The sequence below is a fragment of the Gracilinanus agilis genome, chromosome 5, assembly GCF_016433145.1.
Source record: "Gracilinanus agilis isolate LMUSP501 chromosome 5, AgileGrace, whole genome shotgun sequence".
Classification (NCBI taxonomy): Eukaryota; Metazoa; Chordata; class Mammalia; order Didelphimorphia; family Didelphidae; genus Gracilinanus; species Gracilinanus agilis.
In genome coordinates, this window is record NC_058134.1 from 187,755,642 (window position 1) to 187,774,683 (window position 19,042).

At 35.0% G+C, this 19,042-nt stretch overlaps 1 protein-coding gene across 1 annotated transcript in view; it reads right to left on the reverse strand.

Moving 5' to 3' along the window:
* Positions 1-15,037: 15,037 nt before the first annotated feature.
* SLCO1C1 (solute carrier organic anion transporter family member 1C1) overlaps positions 15,038-19,042 on the reverse strand; it is a 66,564-nt gene continuing 62,559 nt past the window's right edge. Inside the window, exons 8-9 of the mRNA XM_044679070.1 lie at positions 15,816-15,933; positions 15,038-15,260 (exon numbers count right to left, since the gene is read on the reverse strand). Coding sequence (XP_044535005.1) covers positions 15,038-15,260; positions 15,816-15,933 — 341 coding nt within the window. The remainder of the gene's footprint in view (positions 15,261-15,815; positions 15,934-19,042) is intronic.

A 19,042-nucleotide genomic window follows, 5' to 3' on the forward strand; every position in this document is an offset into this window, starting at 1 on the left:
ATCAAGCCACTCCCCAGTTGATAAATGGGCAAGAGACATGAATAGGCAATTTTCAGGTAAAGAAATCAAAACTATCAATAAGCACATGAGAAAGTGTTCCAAATCTCTAATAGTTAGAGAAATGCAAATCAAAACAACTCTCAGGTATCACCTCACACCTAGCAGATTGGCTAAAATGAAAGAAGGGGAGAGTAATGAATCTTGGAGGGGATGTGGAAAAATTGGGACATTAATGCATTGCTGGTGGAGCTGTGAACTGATCCAGCCATTCTGGCTGGCAATTTGGAATCATGCTCAAAGGGCTATAAAAGAATGCCTGCCCTTTGATCCAGTCATACCATTGCTGGGTTTGTACCGCAAAGAGATCATAGATAAACAGACTTGTACGAAAATATTTATAGCCATGCTTTTTGTGGTGGCAACAAATTGGAAAAGGAGGGTATGTCCTTCAATTGGGGAATGGCTGAACAAACTGTGGTATATGCGGGTGATGGAATACTATTGTGCTAAAAGGAATAATAAACTGAAGGAGTTCCAGGCGAACTGGAGAGACCTACAGGAACAGATGCAGAGGGAAAGGAGCAGAGCCAGAAGAACTCTATACACAGAGACTGATATACTGTGGTAAAATTGAATGCAATGGACCTCTGTACCAGCAGCAATACAATGACCCAGGACAATTCTGAGTGATTTATGGTAAAGAAAGCTACCCACATTCAGAGGAAGGACTGCAGGAGAGGAAACATATAAGAAAAACAACTGCTTGAATGCATGGGTCGGGGTGGACATGATTGAGCGTGTGGACTCGAAACTACCACACCAATGCAACTACCAACAATTTGGAAACTGGTCTTGATCAAGGACACATGACAAAACTAGTGGAACTGTGCAACAGCCATGGGTGGGGGGAGTGCGGGGGGCAAAGGGGAAAGGAGGAACATGAATCATGTAACCATGTTAAAAATGAATATTAATAAATGTTAAAAAAAAAAAGAAATTCAAGGTATCAAAATAGGGAATGAGGAGACTAAGTTATCACTCTTTGCAGATGATATGATGATCCACTTAAAAAAATCCTAGAGAATCAACTAAGAAGCTTGTAGAAATAATCAACAACTTTAGCAAAGTTGCAGGATTCAAAATAAATGCACATAAATCATCAGCATTTCTATATATTTCCAACACATCACAGCAACAAGAGGTAGAAAGAGAAACACCATTTAAAATCACCCTAGACAATATAAAACACTTAGGAATCTATCTACCAAAACAAACACAGCAATTACATGAAAACAACTACAGAACACTTTCCAAACAAATAAAACTGGATCTAAACAATTGGAAAACCATTGATTGCTGATGGGTAGGATGAGCTAACATAATAAAAATGAATATTCTACCCAAATTAATTTACCTATTTAGTGCCATACCTATCAAACTACCAAAAATTTTTTTTATTGAATTAGGAAATACCATAACAAAGTTCATATGGAATAACAAAAGAACAAGAATATCAAGGGAAATAATGAAAAAAAATGTGAAGGAAGGCGGCCTAGGAGTACTAGATATTAAACTATACTATAAAGCAGCGGCCATTAAAACAATATGGTACTGGCTAAGAGACAGAAGGGAGGATCAGTGGAATAGACTTTGGGTAAGTGACATCAGCAAGACAGTGTATGATAAACCCCAAAGAGCCCAACTTTTGGGACATGAATCCACTCATTAATAAAAACTGCTGGGAAATTTGGAAAACAATATGGGAGAGATTAGGTCTAGATCAACATCTCACACCCTACACCAAGATAAATTCAGAATGGGTGAATGACTTGAATATAAAGGGGAAAACTATAAATAAGTTAAGTGAACACAGAATAGTATAGTTGTCAGATCTCTGGGAAAGGAAAGATTTTAAAACCAAGCAAGAGTTAGAGAAAATTACAAAACGTTAATTAAATGGTTTTGATTATATTAAATTAAAAAGCTTTTGTACAAACAAAAACAATGCAACCAAAATCAGAAGGGAAACAAAAAATTGGGAAAAAATCTTAATCACAACAAATTCTGACAGGGGTCTAATTACTCAAATATACAAGGAGTTAAATCAATTGTATAAAAAAATCAAGCCATTCCCTAATTGATAAATGGGCAAGAGACATGAATAGACAATTTTCAGATAAAGAAAACAAAACTATCAATAAGCACATGAGAAAGTGTTCTAAATCTCTAATACTTAGAGAAATGCAAATCAAAACAGCTCTGAGGTATCACCTCACACCTAGCAGATTGGCTAAAATGACAGAAGGGGAGAGTAATGAATGCTGGAGGGGATGTGGAAAAATTAGGACATTAATGCATTGCTGGTGGAGCTGTCAACTGATCCAACCATTCTGGCTGGCAATTTGGAACTATGCTCAAAGGGCTATAAAAGAATGCCTTCCTTTTTATCCATCCATACCATTGTTCAATTTGTACCCCAAAGAGATCATAGATAAACAGACTTGTACAAAAATATTTATAGCCATGCTTTTTGTGGTGACAAAAAACTGGAAAAGGAGGGTATGTCCTTCAATTGGGGAATGGCTGAACAAATTCTGGTATATGCTGTTGATGGAATACTATTGTGCTCAAAGAAATAATAAACTGGAGGAATTCCATGTGAACTGGAAAGACCTCCAGGAATTGATGCAGAGCAAAAGGAGCAGAACCAGAAGAACATTGTACACAGAGACCAATAAACTGTGGAAAAATAGAATGTGGTGGACTTCTGTACTAGCAGCAATGCAATGATACAGGACAGTTCTCAGGGATTTATGGAAAAGAACGCTACCCACATTCAGAGGAAGAACTGCAGGAGTGAAAACACAGAAGAAAAGCAGCTGGTTGAACACATGGGTTGAGGCAGACATGATTGGGAATTTTGATTCGAAACTACCATACCAATGTAATGATCAACAATTTGGAAATAGGTCTTGATCAATGGCACATGTTAAAACCAGTCGAAATGTGCAAGAGGCCAGGTGTTGGGGGAGGGCGAGGGGTGAAGGGGAAAGTAGGAGCATGAATCATGTAACCATGTTAACTTCTAAAAAATGAATATTAATAAATGTTAAAAAAAACCAAGACTCAAAGGAATCATAAAAAGGTGAACTTGAAAGGAATAATCATAAGGGTCTCAATGAGATAAATTATTTATATTCCTAGATGGGAAGCTATGAGATACTACTAAGAACTTTATCCTTGTTACTTGTTAGAACGTCTCTATACAGAGGGCACAAGAATGAATTGATTATGATTTAGATATTTAAAAATGGATGTATTTTTAAAGAAAAGAAACTATATGTACAAAATATTTATAAGTTTTTTGGTTAAAAAATGGAAATTGAAGGGATGCCCTTCAAAGGGGGAATAAATAGCTGAACAAATTGTGGTATATGATTATGGTGAAATACTATTATGCTACAAGCAATGATGAGATAGATGATTTCGGGGGGAAAAAAACTGAGATGACTTATATGAACAAAAGCAAGAGAAGCTAATAATCAGTGTATAATTAGAAATTTTGTACCCTTGGACTCCATCTCCCAGAATTATTTTTCATCTCCCAGCATCCTTTTCCCTTCATCCACACATTTGCATCCTTATGTGTATAGATAAGTTCTGTAATTCTGCCTCTCCTATTGATCTTTTTTCACCACTGCGGCTGGGTAAGCACCCCTTTTACTCTAGCTTTTTATTTTAGTTATTATTAATAAATCTTATTAAATATAATACTTGGAGTATTTGGATATTAATTTTAATCTTACATCATTAAAAATTATAATGATGCCCAAATGTAAGATTTAGCTATACTGATCAAGAATAAGATCCAAGACAATTCCAAGAAATTCATGTTAAAAAATGCTATCCACCTTCAAAGAGAGAGATCTGATGAATTCTAAGTGCAGTTTAAAGAATGGTTTTTCACTATTATCTTTCTTGCTTTTTCTGAAATATTGTTAATATAGAAAAATGATTTGTATAAGTTCATATATAAAATTAACATCATGTTGTTGCTTTCTCAGAGAGTGAGATAGTTATTGGAGGGAGAGAGAAAAACTGCTTTTAAAAGATTGAATGTTAATAAATAAATCATTGGGAAATTTAGTGAAATGAGTTTCAGTTGGACATTGAGGCCAGAAGCCTATTGGTATGGGTTTAGAAGAAAGTGACAGAAAAGAATGTAGGGAGACTGATTTTAGATAACTTTTTCAGGAATTTTTGCCCTTAAAGAAATGAAAAATGTAAAATATTCCCTCATGGAACTAGTAGGATAATATGATGATATTTTAAAGAGGTTAAGCAATGAAACAGGATATTAGTGGAATTAAATTATTTAAAATACTTTTAATTCATTTGTTTGATTATATATATATAGTAAAAAAATTAAAAGGGAAAATAATGTACAATCAGTTAAACATAATTAATTATGTTGAAATTCCCTAACACATTTCATATTTGTTATATTATGTTTTATTCAGAATCTATAGAAAGGCTGGTACATAAATGGTATTTTTGGTTAATAATTGGGACCTTTAGTCTAGGAAAGTTTATTTTTGACTTTTGAACAAGTTATCTTAATATATATTTAACATGCTTGAATAACACATACTTAAAAGATAATTTAAATTGCTTGACATAAAATTAAAAGAAACAAGACAAATGAAACCACATGAAAAGTTTTTTCAGAATTAGAGTACACAACTTAATTTTGGTGACAGGAAGGAACTTAGCAGTATCCATCCTGTTTTTATTTATTTTTTTAACATTTAAATATTTTTCCATGGTTACATAATTCATGTTTTCTTCTTTCCCTCTTCCCTACCTTCCATAACCCCAAGTCCCAGAGCTGACAAGCAATTGCATTGGGTTATACATGTGTTATCACTTGATACCTATGTCCATATTATTCATTTTTGTAATAGAATAATCTTTTAAAACCCAACCCCAAAATCATATAGCCACATAAACAAGTGATAAATTATATATTTTACTTCTACATTTCTACTCCCACAGTTCTTTCCCTTGATGTGGATAGTAATCTTTTTCATAAGCCACTCCGAATTGCAGGAAGGAACTCAAAGATCAAATCAGACATGCTGATTTATGGTAACTGAGATTGAGTGACTTTCCTGAATATGCACAGTTAGCTAGCAAAACAACTCACATTATTACTTAGCAAATCCAATTCTTTTTACTGAACTAAAATTCCTCTCACATAACATGTCGCCTGTGTATTTCCATTCCCATACATAAATTTCCTGAGCCCCAAAGAGTAATTAAATAGAAAATTTAATTAGTACTTTAATAATATTGCAAAGGCAAAGCCATGAATCTCTGGAAGTTGAAGAGAAAGAAATAGTTATTCTTTTCACATTTGATCCATTGCTTATTTTAAAATTTTAATTCTTACATTAACTGCTGTTAAAACTAAAAAAAAAAAATTCTGTCAGAATAAGAGTTTAGATGTTTCCTGATATCTTCCTATTCTTAGTCAATTACTTTTCATAGTAACTCTACAATTATCATAGGTGCCTTTGCTCCCTGGGAACTGCTCAGGTAGGACATGGGATATTGCTTTTGGAAGGATGGGAATCATTTTGTGAATAGTTCAGATAGCTGAATGAACTGTAGGCACAATGGAGATTGGGGTTAGATATTTTGCAAATGATTTAAAAGGATGGTTATTTAGACATCCTACCTTAATCCATTCTACTGTGGCTTCTTGGGATAACTCTCTAAATTATCAGTGAAAGAACAGAAACCTTGTTTCTTAATTCAAAACTGATTCATTCACAATTCTCAAGTTTATCTTAAAACAAAAAGTCAAACCAGAGCATAAATACATATTTAACAAACTTTAAGTAAATGGATCAGTCTAAAGAAGGAATATCATGTAGATAAGGTAAAATTCTCCACAACCATTCATAATACTTCCTCTAATTTGTTGGATAGAAAAATATTTAAATAACAAAAATAGAGGTTCTTACCCAGTCTTTGAATTAAACTTCAGCAGCTACACCTCCATGCCTTTATGTATTGGCATAGAATGGTCTATCTTTAAATACACAGATTGTTATTTTTTTAAAGTTAGTCCAGTGATCATTAACTGTCTTAGTTGGCCATAGTCCTAGACAAATAGGATGGAATTGCTTCACTGACCCATAACAGTTCCTTAGGATGCTAGTCTTCTTGGTCCATATTTCTCTAATCCTCAGTCTCTCCTTTTCTACAGGTGCTTTTTCTGCTGTCTATGAACATGACTGTATTCTCCACATCCATTAAAAATGAAAACTACATTTGCCACTCTTTCTGCAATAAGCTGTTACCCAATTTCCTTCTCCTGTTCACAGTCAAATTTCCAGAAAAAGTTTACACTTAGCATTTCCCCTTTCTCCCACTGATTTTTTCAGTTCCAGGTAATCTAGTGCCAAATCTCATTTCAAAATGAAGCTACTTTCTTCAGGGTTAACATTGCTCCTTTAATTGCAAAATCCAAATCTCTTATACCTGCAATTACTGGATATGCTTTTCTCCAAGATAATCTCTCTTCCCTGAGTTTTCAAGATACTAATTTCTCAAGATTCTCCTTCTATTTATCTGATGACTTAATCAGTTTTCTTTACCAGACTTTTATTCATGCCCCTTCCCCAAACTATACATATACTCAGTTCTTTGTCTTCAATTTTCTCTATCATCTCTCTTAATGAGATCTCATGGGTGTGAAAATTATCTTTCACATCTAGATATTCTTAAATCCTTTATCTTATGAACTAGTTTCATTTCACTGGACTAATTTTTAGTTATATGTCTTTAGTAAGCTATTCTACTGGCATAGCCAATTCAACATATCAGAAATGAAACTCATTCTCTTCACACTTAATTCTGAATACTCTACTTTCAGACTTCCCTATTTCTGTTAAAAAAAACAACAACCCACCATTCTTAATCTAATCACTGTGGAAGGCAATTTGGAATTATGAGCAAAGAGCTTGAAAAGATTGTCTGCCCTTTGATCCAACCATATCATTGCTGGGTTTGTACCCAAAGAGATAATAAGGAAAAATACTTGTACAAAACGATTTATAACCTTGCTCTTAGTGGTGGCAAAAAAAAAAAATTGGAAAATGAGTGGGTGTCCATCAACTGGGAATGGCTGAACAAACTGTGGTGTCTGATAGTGATGGAATACTATTGTGCTGAAGGGAATAATGAACTGGAGGATTTTTATGTGACCTGGAAAGATCTCCAAGAATTGATGCAGAGCTAAAGGAGAAGAACCAGGAGAACGTTGTACACAGAGACCGATACACTGTGGCATAATCAAATGTAATAGACTTTTCTACTAGAAGCAATGCAAAGATCCAAGACAATCCTGAGGGACTTATGAGAAAGAACACTATCCACATCCAGAGAAAAAACTGTGGGAGTAGAAACACAGAAGAAAAACATATGATTGATCACATGGTTCGATGGGGATATAATCGGGGTTTTGGCATTAAATGATCACTTTATTGCAAATATGAATAATATGTAAATAGGTTTTGAAAAATGATACATATATAACCAGTGGATTTCTTTATCAGCTCCAGGAGGGGGGAGTTAAGAGGGGTAGGAAAAATAATGAATCAGGAAACCATGGAAAAATATTCTAGATAAATAAATTATAAAAAGAAAAAAAGAAACCACCACTCTTCTAGTTACCTGGGTTTTCAGTCTTCTAGTAATACTTACCTCTTTAATCTCTTTTACCCTTAATATTGAATTGGCTGCTATGTCTTTCTATTCTATTTTTACATCTTGTTCAGTCATCCCTTTCTTTCCACTTACACAGTCTTTATCCTCAGTTCAGGCCTTCATTACATTTCACATAGTTTACTACAATAATTTCCTAGGTGTTCTTTAGAATTCAAAACTCTTCTCTCTGTATCCTATACTCCACAAGATTGTCAACATAATCATCTTGAAGCAAATCTAGTTACTACCCTCATCAAGATGTTCAGTAGTTAACTCTTACTTCTAGGATCCCTTTTAAAAGGGTATTTAAAGCCCTTCACAATCTGGCTCCAGTTTACTTGGTCAGATTTTTTGCATATTACTTCCCTTCCCTATATTTCAGCAAAACTGACAATCTCTCTTCTTCAAACCTGGCATTCCACCTCCTACTTCTATACTTGTACAAAAGCTGTTGTCTATTTCTCAAAACATCCCTTCCTCATTTTCACCTTTAGAAGAACAGGCATAAAATACAGAACTCTAAAAATCTTTCTAAGTTCTTTCACAAATCTCTAAAAATTATTAACAAATCTAATCATCAAACCATTGCTTCACTACCTAATGGACTATGACCCAGTCTACTTCTCTTTCATTTTTTTCTAAAAACTAAATGAGGGAAAAATGTTTTACTGAAGTCTTTTAAAACTCAATCTATAGCAACCTGTTAATCTATAACTTCCATAACCCTGGTATAAAAGGAAATAATGTCCATCTGTCATTAATTGATTTGCATGAAGTTTTACTAGCTCCTTGGAAGTTTTTTTTTTAATTTTCATTAATAAAATGTGAATCCAGGCATCCATTTAATGAAATATTCTAGAATTTTGCCTGAATGACTATCTCTAGCCTATTGTTTATAAACTCTATTCTCTATAATTTTTTTAGGTTAGGAAAAATTTTCTCTTCCTAATACCCATTGTGCTTCTCTTATTCTCCATGACAGTTAGCATTTATTCTTAAAATTTTTCTTTCTTTTAAAATATTTGACTTATTTTTTAAATTCATTTTAATACTTGAATTCCAAACTCTCTCTTTCCATCCAGTCCTTTTTTGCCCATTGAGGAGGTGAACAATATGATATTCTTTATAAATATGAAGGCATCTAAAATCCTATTTCCATGTGAGCCTTGTTGAAAGAAAAAAAGTAAGAAAAAGTAAAGATACTGAAAAAAGTATTTTTCAATCACTCTGAGTTCATCAGTTTTCTCTCTGGGAAGTGGGTAGCAATTTTCATCACATATTATTGAATCATTTTTTTTCAGTCGTGTCACATTCTTTATGACTGTTGGGGTTTTCTTGGCAGAGACATTAAAGTTTTTCACCATTTTCTTTCCCTGCTCATTTTATAGATATAGAAATTGAAGCATTCAGGGTTAAAAGACTTGCTAAGGGTCACATAGCTAGTAAGGGTCTAAAACCAGATTTCAACTCAGATGAATCTCCTTGACTTCAGGCCCAGTGCTCTATTCACTGGTGCCACCTAGTTGCTGAGACCTTTGGAATTGCTATGGATCATTATCTTGATCAGTGACTAAATCTTTCACAGCTGATCATCAATATTGCTCTTGCTATGTAGAAGGCTCTTCTGTATCTATTCACTTAATTTCACATGAAGTTCATATAAGCCTTCCCAGGATTTTTTTTTGAAACTATCATCCTTCCTCATTTCTTAAAGTACAAAAGCATTCCATTATAACTGAACACCACAACTTGTTCTGTTGAGGTCCGAGTCGCTGCCCACCACCAAGGAAGACCAGCAGACAATGCAATTAAGCAAGAAGGGTCCTTTATTGATCTGGTGAGCACCAGGGGAGCTCAGCCCAAGAGTTCTGCCTGTGGCTCATGAGTACAGGAGTTTTATACCCCCCCCACCCCCACCCTGCTTCTCCTGGAGCATCTTGCAGTTAGGGCTTTGGCACATCTATGTCCTTGGTCAGGGACCTGTAGTTAGGGTGTTTTGCAACGACATATTTTGCACGGGTCAAGCGGCTCCCTGTCTTGGCCTCCCTCAGTTCATCTTGTCCAATATTAATAGACATCCCCTTGATTTCTCATTCTTTGCCACCACATAAAGAGTTGCTATACATATTTTTAATATATAGCATCTTTCAGCCCTTTTGTTCTCAAGTATAGTTGGTCTAGTTCACAACTTCACCCATAACGCATTAGTGTCCTAATTTTTCCAAATTGCCTCCACACTATTTGTCATTTTCTTTTTCTGTAATGTTAGCCAAACTTGACAGGAGTATGGTGGTACCTCAGAGTTGTTTTGATTTGCCTTTCTCTAATTATTCATTATTTAGAGCATTTTTCATGTGATTGTTGATAGTTTTGATTTCTTTTGAATTTGACTGTTCATTTCCTTTGACCATTCATCAATTGGGGAAAGGGCTGTTCAAAAAAAAAAATTCCCTGTGTTCTCTATATATTTGAGCAATTAGGATTTTATCAGAGGAACTTGGACAGCTGTGTAATAAAACCCAAGTGCAATAAGTATTGTCAACGAGGAATCTAGAGACCCCAAACTTGTGGCTTAGTGAGATCTGATGAACCCCAAGTTTTAGAAATAGCTTGTAGGCTGGAGACTCCCAAAGCTTGTGCTTCTCTGTTCCCTTGAGAATTGACCCTAAAGGGAATCTCAGGCTAGCAGTTGCAGACTGAATAATGGACCTGTTAACTTAGAAAAAACGCGGGACTATTAAATAGTCATAAAACCACTCTTTAATCAAGGGAAAAGGGGATGAGGGCTACCTGGCCTCTTATGCAGAGCTGCTCCATGTGCAGAGTCCAGGATTGACCACTGCTTCGCTCTGCATCCTGATCCCCCTGGGAGTGACACCCCACTAGATGACCACTCCTAGGGACAAAGAAAATTGGGGAATTTATATACCTTTTGGGAAGATCCAGGGGGCTGGGAGAGATGATTGAAATTATACTGATAGGATACAATCAAGCTAGAGAAGGGATCATAGCTAGAGGCTAGGGTGTAGGGGAAAGGGGCTGCTTACACAATGGATACTAAAGGATGGTCCCAGCCCAGGTGTGTCCTCCTGGGTAAGGGTCTCAGATACAATGGGGAAGACTACCCAAGACAAAAGGGTATTTAGCATTTACCCTGGGGTCCATTATTCAATCTGCAACTGCTAGCCTGAGATTCCCTTCAGGGTGGATTCCCAGGGGAACAGGGAACTAGCACAATCTTTGGGGGTCTCCAAACTACAAACTATTTCTAAACTTGGGGTTCATCATACCTCACTAAGCCACAAGTTTGGGAACTCTAGATTCCATGTCCACAGACCCCAGGGTAAATGTTAAATACCCTTTTGTCTTGGGACCCTTTCCCAGGAAGACACTCCTGGGCAGGGACCATCCTTTAGTATCCATTGTGTAAGCAGCCCCTTCCCTTACACCCCAGCCTCTGGCTATGATTCCTTTCCCAAGCTTGATTGTAAATCCCATCCTTACCAGTATAATGTCAATCATCTCTCCCAGCCCCTGGACCTTCCCAAATGGTATACAAGTTCCCCAATTTCCTTTGTCCCTAGGAGTTGTCATCTAGCTTGGTGGCACTCCCAGGGGGATCAGGGAGCAGAGCGAAGCAGTGGTCAATCCTGGACTCTGCACATGGCGCAGCTCTGCATAAGAGGCCAAGTAGCCCTGTTCCCCCTTTCCCTTGATTAATGAGTGGCTTTATGACTATTTAATAGTTCTGTGTTTTTTCTAAGTTAACAGTATTATAATTTCATTTTACAGAGGATGAAACTGAGACTGAGAGGTTAAATCATTTCCCCAGAGTCATACAGTTATTAAATATTTTAAGACAAAATTTTAGCTCACATCCTTCTGGCTCAAAGTACAAGTTCTTAGCCACAGTTCTTATCTAGTGCCACACTTAGTTAACATACAAACAGATATACAAGACATACCTCTCCCTGTTCAAGACAAAGTTCATCTAGGCCTGGTGAGTGGATCTCATTAATCACTGGACAAATCCTGAGTTTTGTCAACTTGGAATCTAGAAACCCCAAAATTGTAGCCCAGTAAGATCCAATGAACCCCAAGCTTTAGGACCAGCTGGTAAACTAGAGACCCCAAAGCTTGTCCGTGTTCCCAGTTCCCTCAAAATCCATCCTGAAGGGAATCTCAGACTAGCAGTTTCAGACAGAATAATAGACCCAAAGTAAAAGACAATCCTGGTTAGGTGGGGCTAAGCAAATGCTAAGTACTCTTTTTGTCTTAGGTAGTCTTCCCCTCAGTATCAGAGACCCTTTCCCTAGAAGCCCCCCACCTGGGCAGGGACCATCCTTTTTGTATCCACTGTAAGCAGCCCTTCCCTTACACCCTAGCTTCTAGCTATGATTCTTTTCCCAAACTTGATTGTAGTCTGTCAATATAGTTTGGACACTCCCATTTCCTTGTAGCTGTGGTAATGTCAATCAACAATATTTCCCTGTTCCCTCAGTTTCCCCCTCAAAAATAACTTCCCCCAAATCTTTGGTTTCTTGGAGTTGTCAGTCTAGCATGGTTGGCCCTCCCAGGGGTCAGTGTTCAGAGCAACCAGAGTTTCAATTTGGAACCCTGTATGGGTTTTAGGGGGCAGTTCTGTGTGGAGGCCTAATTTGGCACTGAACCCCTTTCCTTAATTAAAGAGTGGCTTTTCTGACTATTTAATAGTTCTGTGTTTTTTCCAAGTTTACAGTATCAAAACAATATTAGCAGGGGGCAGCTGGGTGGCTCAGTGGATTGAGAGCCAGGCCCAGAGACTGGAGGTACTGGGTTCAAATTTGACCTCAGACACTTCCCAGCTGTGTGACTCTGGGCAAGTCACTTAACATCCATTGCCTACCCTTACCACTCTTCTGCCTTAGAACCAATACACAGTATTGATTCTTAAAACGGAAGGTAAGGGTTTTTATAAAAAAAATTAAATTAAAAAAACCCAATAATAGCATAATAGTATTCCATGTTCACAGGCAACTAGGTAGCACAGTGAATAGATTGTCAGTCCTGCATCCAGAATTTGTCTTCTGAGTTAAAATCTGGCCTCAGAGACTTAGTAACTATGTGATCCTGGGCAAGTCATTTAACCCATTTACTTTAGAAAAGAAAATGGCAAAATGCTCCAGCATCTTTGTCAAGACAATACCAAAAAGTATTCCAGTAAATTAGATTTGACTGAAATGACTAAACAACAACATTCCAACTTTACTCTAATTTTTTAAGCCATTTTAGCCTGCACACATATCCAGTGTTTTTCTTTATTATTGATGGTTGTGATGGTGGTGGTAGTAGTTTTTGTTTTTGTTTGTTATGTTTTTATTTCATTTTTGCTTTGTCAGTGGGGGGAAGAAGTGATTTGATCTGAAAATATAAGAGCTGAACAACACTGACATCCCTTTTTTATCTTCTTTTCCAAGATATAGCTTAAAAATAACCTTGGACACCAAGAAATTATGTTTTCTAAAGATAGAAAAGGAGAAATCAATTACAGGCAAAGAATGTGTGAGAATGAGAAGATGAGTGAGGGAGAAAGACAGAGACAAACAGACAGAAAGAGAGAGAGAGAGAGAGAGAGAGAGAGAGAGAGAGAGAGAGAGAAGGAAGGAGGGAGAAAGAGAGTCAGTTAATTCCAGGACTGTGACATTACATCCTTTAAAAAATATTTCATACTTGCAGGATATGATTATAAGTAACTATTTCGGATAACCATTACATAAAAACAAAACAAAACAACAACAAAAAAACACCTAGAGACAAATAGAAGCAAACTATTCATAGAAATAACAAGGATGATGAGGGAAGCTGGTAGGTCAGTGGAGTGAGAGTCAGGCCTAGAGACAGGAGGTCCTAGGTTCAAATCAGACCTCAGCCACTTCCCATCTGTGTGACCCTGGGCAAGTCACTTGACAGGCATTGCCTACTCTTACCACTCTTCTGCCTTGGGGTCATGACCCCAAGGCAGAAGGTAAAGGTTTAAAAAGGGGGGGGGCAGCTGAATGGCTCAGTGGATTTAGAGACAGGAAGTCCTAGGTTCAAATCTGGCCTCAGACACTTCCTAGCTGTGTGACCCTGGGCAAGTCACTTAACACCCATTGCCTAGCCCTATAACAAATAAAATTAATATAGAAGGATATATATAAAAGATATTAGGGTTTAAAAAAATTTTTAAAAATAACAAGGATGTATAGATTTCTATCATCTTTTTAAAAAAGTAGAAATAGTTTGTTCAGTATTATATCTATAAGGCTTGTACTTTCTGGTCCCTGGTGGCAGAAGCATTAGGTTTAAACAATAAAGAAAAGATTAAAAAAAAAAAGAAAAAATCATTTTTAGAAATTATAAGGAAATATATTGGGGAAATGCTTGTAAAACATATTATTAGCATTTATTTTTTAATTTCACAACTTTTTATGGATACATTAAATACAATGAATAAACTATTTAAATAATTCCTGAAAGAAGAAATAATATTTTGACAACACGATAGTGTATTCTAAACTTTCACATTTAGACATTGACATATCAGGTATTTTTCCCTCAATTTTCAAAGGCAACAATATTCAAAATTAAGTTTGTTGAACTGAAGAAATCATTGATATGATATCCAAAAGGTGATAAATTAGCAATAAGCTGTCTAGATGTTAGCCCAAAAGAATGTTTCAATTAAAAAAAAAGACATCAAATTTCAATTCGATGTAATTTCAAAAATATTTATTTATGGTCATATGAAAGGTAAAGTTAAATGAAGTACTTGAAAAATTATAAATAAGCAACATTATTTAAAAATAAAGATTCTTTTCTAAATTAATCAAATTCCTGTTAGGGTCAAGACCAAACTCATGAAGCATGAATGACTTCTGTTAAGTACTGATAAAAGGTGTTTTGATTAAAGAGCTTTTGTTGTTGTTATAAACTTGATCATTTTGATATCCTAAAGATAAACTTTATTATTTTTTGGCATCACATAAAAATTCTAAATCAATATTTACAATTATAATTATATAGAGAACATATTTTGAAGTGAAGAGACTTACATGAATCATGAAACAGTGAAATTAGGTATATGTGCAGAATTCCTTCAATGCTTAAATGTATGATCTCCAAATTGCTATTATTCTGTCATTAAACATTTATTATATATCTATACCAGTCTCTATGTTAATCATTGGAGATGTAAGTCCAAAAATACAATCATCCTCCCCCTCAAGGACTTTACTTTGTCCTAAAGTTGTGTTTCCTTGCCTGGCCAATAGAAAGTCTCAAAAATATGGTCATTGTGAGGAAGATGTTCTTTCTTACTACTTATAGATTCCATTGCATCTTCTTTACTGTTTTCAAGGTGTCCATTTTCAGAAACAGATCTCCTCTTTAAAACAAAAAGCATTGCAATACTCAGGAAAGTAGACATGGTGCCTAGTAACATGGTTAAGCCCAGATATATGTATCTAGAAGAAAAATTTAAAAATAAGTTATAATCTTATCTTTATTACTTATATTGAAATTGTGGGGAAAATAAATCTAATATTATAATTCCTTTTTCCAACTAATAATTTAAATTATGTGGTCATAAAGACACTAGGAAGTATAAAAGAATGGAAACTTTGCTAATAGAATGATCTAGCAGTGTTATTTTCAGCTGCCATTTCCCAAATACATGGCCTGTAAATTACTTCTTACATAACTTTCTTTTTAATTAATTTATGTTGTAAATTATTTTATTAAGGCAATATTCAAGTTCTTCTTATATTAAATCTTCCCTAAGCAACCATAAAAAAAGTCAAAGACATAAGTGCCTAGGAATGATTTAAAGCATAAACCAAAAATGCGTCACTGTCATTCAAGAGGCTAATTCATTCCTGAACATGGAAACTATACTCTAAAACTTGTCAATGAAACAAATGTCACACAATCTTTGAAAATACTGAAATAAATTTTGCCACTTAAAAATAATGACAGACCAGGAATTATGCTATTCAAAAATATAAAATAAACAAGATTACCTAAAGGTATAAGAGTCATATAATCTGCAGGCTCCTTGATATCCACATTTTTTAATTCCCCATTTAAGACATGTTGTATCTATCAACACTCCAAAGTATATTGGAGCTGGGATTCCAGCTACAAAGAAAAATATGACAAAAATAAAAACATTATGTAATTTGATTCCCACAACTCTGGTAGGTAGGTGCCTCCATTTTATAGAGGAGGAAATCAAGGCAGAATGGTTAAGTGACTCATTTAAGGTGATAAGACAAGTAATTAAATGATTCCAGATTTGAATTGCCTCCAGGTCTAGCACCCAATCCACATCTAAGATGTTTTTTAAGTACTCAGAAAAACTTAAATAACTATTTTTATTAAGTTTATTTAATACTTTAATTTAGAATATTTTTCCATGGTCACATGATTCATGTTCATTTCCTCCCCTTCTCAAATCCCCCTCCCATAGCCTTGTGTCATTGGTCAAGACCTATTTCCATATAATTAATATTTGTACGAGAGTGATCATTTAGAGTCTATATCCCTAATCATATCCCTATCAAACCATGTGATCAAGCAGTACTTTTTCTTCTGTAATTTTACTCCCACAGTTCTTTCTCTGGATGTGGATAGTGTTCTTCCTCACCAGTCCCTCAGAATTGTCCTAGATCATTGCATTGCTGCTAGTAGAGAAGTCCATTATATTTGATTGCACCACAGTGTATCTGTCTCTGTGTACAATGTTCTCCTGGTTCTGCTTCTTTCACTCTGCATCAATTCCTGGAAGTTGTTCCAGTTCATATAGAATTCCTCCAGTTCATTATTCCTTTTAGCACAATAGTATTCCATCATCAACAGATACCACAATTTGTTCAGCCATTTCCCAATCAAAGGACATTCCCTCGTTTTCCAATTTTTTGCCACCACAAAGAGAATGGCTATAAATATTTTTGTCCAAGTCTTTTTCCTTATTATATCATTTGGGTATAAACCCAGCAGCGGTATGGCTGGATCAAAGGGCAGGCAGTCTTTAAAAGCCCTTTTGGCATAATTCCAATAGTTTGACATAGTTGGATTAATTCACAACTCCACCACCAATGCATTAATGTCCTAATTTTGCCACATCCCTTCTAACATTTATTCCTTTCCTTTGCTGTCATACTAACCAGTGTGCTAGGTGTGAGGTAGTACCTCAGAGTTATTTTGATTTGCATTTCTCTAATTAGAGATTTAGAACACTTTTTCATGTGCTAGTTGATAGTTTTCATTTCTTTATCTGAAAATTGCCTTTTCATGTCCCTTGTTCATTTATCAATTGGGAAATGGCTTGATTTTTTTATACAATTGATTTAGCTCCTTATAAATTTGAGTAATTAGACCTTTGCCAGAGGTTTTTGTTATAAAGATTTTTTCCCAATTTGTTGCTTCCCTTCTAATTATGGTTGCATTGGTTATGTTTGTACAAAACCTTTTTTAATTTAATGTAATCAAAATTATTCGTTTTATATTCTGTAATATTTTCTCTATCTCTTGTTTGGTCTTGAAAATCTTTCCTTTCCCATAGATGTGACAGGTAAACTATTCTATATTTACATAATTTACTTACAGTTTCCTTCTTTATATTTGTCATTTGGTGTAGGGTATGAGATGTTGATCTAAACCTAATCTCTCACATACTGTTTTCTAATTTTCCCAACAGTTTTTGTCAAATAGTGGGTTTTTGTCCCCAAAGCAGTGATCTTTGGATTTATTGTACACTATATTGCTGAGGTCATTTACCACAAGTCTGTTCCACTGATCCTCCCTTCTATCTCTTAGCCAGTACCATATTATTTTGATGACCACTGCTTTATAGTACAGTTTAAGATATGGTACTGCTAGATTCTTATCCTTCACATTTTTTCCCATTATTTCCCCTGATATTATTGATCTTTTGTTCTTCCAAATGAACTTTGTTACAATTTTTTCTAATTCAGTAAAAAAGTTTCTTGGTAGTTTGATAAGTATGGCACTGAATAAGTAAATTAATGTGGGTAGGTTTGTCATTTTTATTATGTTAGCTCATCCTACCCATGAGCAATTAAAGTTTTTCCAATTGTTTAGGTCTAGTTTTAACTGTGTAGAAAGTGTTTTGTAGTTATATTCATATAATTCCTATGTTTGTCTTGGTAAATAGATTCCTAAATATTTTATATTATCTAGGGTGATTTGAATTTCTCTGTCTAACTCTTGCTGCTGAGGTGTATTGGAAATATATAGAAATGCTGATGATTTATGTGGCTTTATTTGGTATACTGCAAGTTTGCTGAAGTTGTTGATTATTTCCACTAGCTTTTTAGTTGATTCTTTAGGATTCTTTAAATATATCGTCATATCATCTGTGAAGAGTGATAGTTTAGTCTCCTCATTGCCTATTTTAATACCTTCAATTTCTTTTTCTTCTCTAATTGCTACTGGTAGTGTTTCTAGCACAATGTTAAATAATAGAGGTGATAGTGGGCCTCCTTGCTTCATTCCTCATCTTATTGGGAAAGCTTCTAATTTATCCCCATGGCAGTTGATGCTTGCTTATGGTTTTAAATATATACTGTTTACTATTTTTAGGAAAGGTCCTTCTATTCCTATACTTTCTAGTGTTTTTAATAGGAATGAGTGTTGTATATTGTCAAAGACTTTTTATGCATCTATTGAGATAATTATGTTTTTTCTGTTGTTTTGGTTTCTGATGTGGTCAATTATGTGGATGGTTTTCCTAATATTAAACCATCTTAGCATTCCTGGAATAAAACCTACCTGATCGTGGTGAATAACCTTCTTGCTCACTTGCTGGAGTCTTTTTGCTAGTATTCCATTTAAGATTTTTGCATCTATGTTCATTAAGGAAATTGGTCTGTAGTTTTCTTTCTCTGTTTTTGATCTGCACAGCTTTGGAATCAGTACCATATTTGTATCATAAAAGGAATTTGGTAGAACTCCATCTTTATTCATTTTGTCAAATAGTTTATATGGTACTGGGATTAGTTGTTTAAATGTTTCATATAATTCACTTGTGAATCCATCAGGCACTGGGAATTTTTTCTTAGGGAGTTATCTGATGGCTTGTTCAATTTCTTTGTCTGATATGGGATTATTCAAGTATTCTAGTTCTTCTGTTAATCTAGGCAATTTATATTTTTGTAAATAATCATCCATGTCACCTAGATTGCCATATTTATTGCTATATAATTGGGCAAAATCATTCTTAATA